This window comes from Rhea americana, unplaced genomic scaffold (genome assembly GCF_003343005.1).
Source record: "Rhea americana isolate MKP2758 unplaced genomic scaffold, rheAme1 scaffold_382, whole genome shotgun sequence".
Classification (NCBI taxonomy): Eukaryota; Metazoa; Chordata; class Aves; order Rheiformes; family Rheidae; genus Rhea; species Rhea americana.
The window spans coordinates 357153-359215 of record NW_028186515.1 but is presented as its reverse complement, the minus strand read 5'-3'; the positions used below and the strand labels follow the sequence as shown (position 1 = coordinate 359215).

Sequence of the window (2063 nt, the reverse complement as noted above, 5' to 3'; positions counted from 1 at the left end):
CGCAGCGCAGGCGTCTCCCCGGGGCGGCCGGCGCTGAACACCAAGGCCGGCCCTGCTCGGGGTGGCCTGGGGCCGCCGCCGCTGCCCTCCTCYGCCAGCCCAGCCAGAGACGAGGACCAGCAGCCTGAGCAGAGCAGAGCCAGGCGCACACGCTCGCTCCCGCCCTGCTTCGGCCCTTGCCACACRGACGCTAAAGGCAGGGAGAGCAGGCAAGGGCAGCGCCTGGGAAGCAAAGGAAGCCCCTGCCCCACMGCCCAGGCCAGCACCTCCTGCGCGGCTCAGTCCTGCGGCCAAAGGACCGCAACAGTAACGCGAGCGCAGCCAGGGCAGCTCCGAGCTCCAGAGAGCCCGTGCAGCCCAGAGCACGCGGCTGCACAGCCCGCACAGTGCCCAGGGCAGCCGGCTCCACGCACCGTGACGTCCCCACGCTCCTCTGCTTCCGCCTGCGCAGCTGTGCTGCCTCCGGGCTGGCGGGCCCTGGGGCACAGAGCAGAGGGCGCAGCTGCAGGAACCGCTCCGGAGCTGCGAGCTCCCGCCGTGCCCAGCGTCTGGGGTGGTCAGCGCCTGGCTGGGAGCAGCAGGGATGGGGAAGGAATGTCAAAGCCCAGGCTCACGTCTCTGTCTCGCTCGCGGGGGTAGGTGGCTACAAAAAGGGGTTTGGTCCTAAACCGAGCAGGGATCTGTACAAGGAGAGGGCAGCGCCACCAGTCCCGCGGGGCAGGAGCCCCTCAGCCGTCATTGGCCGCCACTAGCTGTCCCATGCCCTCCCGGATGTACACCGACTGGATCTCCTTCGTCTTCAGGCAGTAGTCGCAGGCCCAGACGGCTGAGGCCTCCGTGGTGAGCAGCCCGTAGGCGTTCTCCGTCATGCCTGTGCACTCCCGGTGGAACCACTTCTGGCACGACGCCTCGCACAGGATGGCGTCCTGGTCGTCGTTGACCTCGTTGCGGCAGGCCCCGCAGGGGTACACCAGGCCCGGGGGCGGCTGGTGCCCGGAGCTGCCGGCCGCCTTGCTGGAAGGCGGGAGGCTGTTGCCTTCAGGAGTGCCGCTGCTCCGGCTGCCGCTGTTCGGGGCGAAGCTGGGCTGAGCCCCATTGACAGCTGCCGGGGAGCCCGAGTGCTGCTCCTGGCTGAAGGTGCTGGGAGGGGGGTTCAGGTTCTTGCCCCCCTCCTCTGCACCAGCTGGAAAACCGGAATCTGCCCCAGGGAACGGGCTGGTGTTTGGGGGCAGATTAGGCATGTTCTGGCTGGGYCGCTGCATGGGAGACTGTCCAAAGAGATTGCCAGGCTGGCTGAACCGCGGAGCCATGGCAGGACCCCCAGGGGGGTTGAGAGCAGGCCCYGGGCCCATGTCACCCCGGGGTGGCTGCCCCATGGTAGGGGAGATCATGGGCCCAAAGCCCCCGACCGGCCCCTGCATGAGCTGCCCCGTGGGAGGGCTGAAGTTCTGTCCGAGGGGCTGGCTGAAGGGCTGGCTGGGGAAGCTCATGCCACCGGGCTGGACGTAGCTGGGGTTCTGGGGGGGCATACTGAAGGCTGGGCCCATCTGGCTGGGGGCRAAGGGCGGGGGCTGCCTCCTTAGGGGCTGGGGCCCTCCGCCGTAGCCGGGGGGCACCTGGGGCGACATGCCACCGCCCTGCACGCGGAAGCTGCTGAAGGGCACGGGGTTGCCCAGGAAGGGGGCGGCCGACGCCCCCACCTTCGGGGCGCCGAAGTCATCCTCGAAGGGGTTGGAGGCCACCAGGTGGTCCACCATGGGGGTGGGCGGCGGGGCGAACTCCGAGAGGTGGGAGTAGGCCGGGCCCTGCAAGGAGAAGGCGCGGCGGTGAGGCCCGGCCGGCGGCCGCCCCCGCGCCGGGCTCCCGGGGCGGCGGCGGGCCGGGGCCGCGGGACCCTACCTGGGTGTTGGATTTCCGCCGCTTCTTCTCGGGACTCTTCATCTGCAGACCTGCGGGGAGAAGCGGGGCCGCGTGAGCCCGGCGACGGCCGCCCGCGCCCGCCGACCCCTCGCCGCCGCCGCCACCCGGACTCACCTGCCTTCCCCTGCTTCCTGCCGGGCCCG

At 71.1% G+C, this 2063-nt stretch overlaps 1 protein-coding gene across 1 annotated transcript; it reads right to left on the bottom strand.

Moving 5' to 3' along the window:
• Window positions 1-6: 6 nt before the first annotated feature.
• PYGO2 (pygopus family PHD finger 2) lies at window positions 7-2057 on the bottom strand. The gene is made up of 3 exons (XM_085313327.1): window positions 2035-2057; window positions 1900-1949; window positions 7-1805 (listed from the first exon to the last, which is right to left on the bottom strand). Exons 2-3 carry the CDS (start codon window positions 1939-1941, stop codon window positions 729-731), a joined length of 1119 nt encoding a protein of 372 aa, XP_085169453.1. The 5' UTR covers window positions 1942-1949; window positions 2035-2057; the 3' UTR covers window positions 7-728.
• Window positions 2058-2063: the final 6 nt, after the last annotated feature.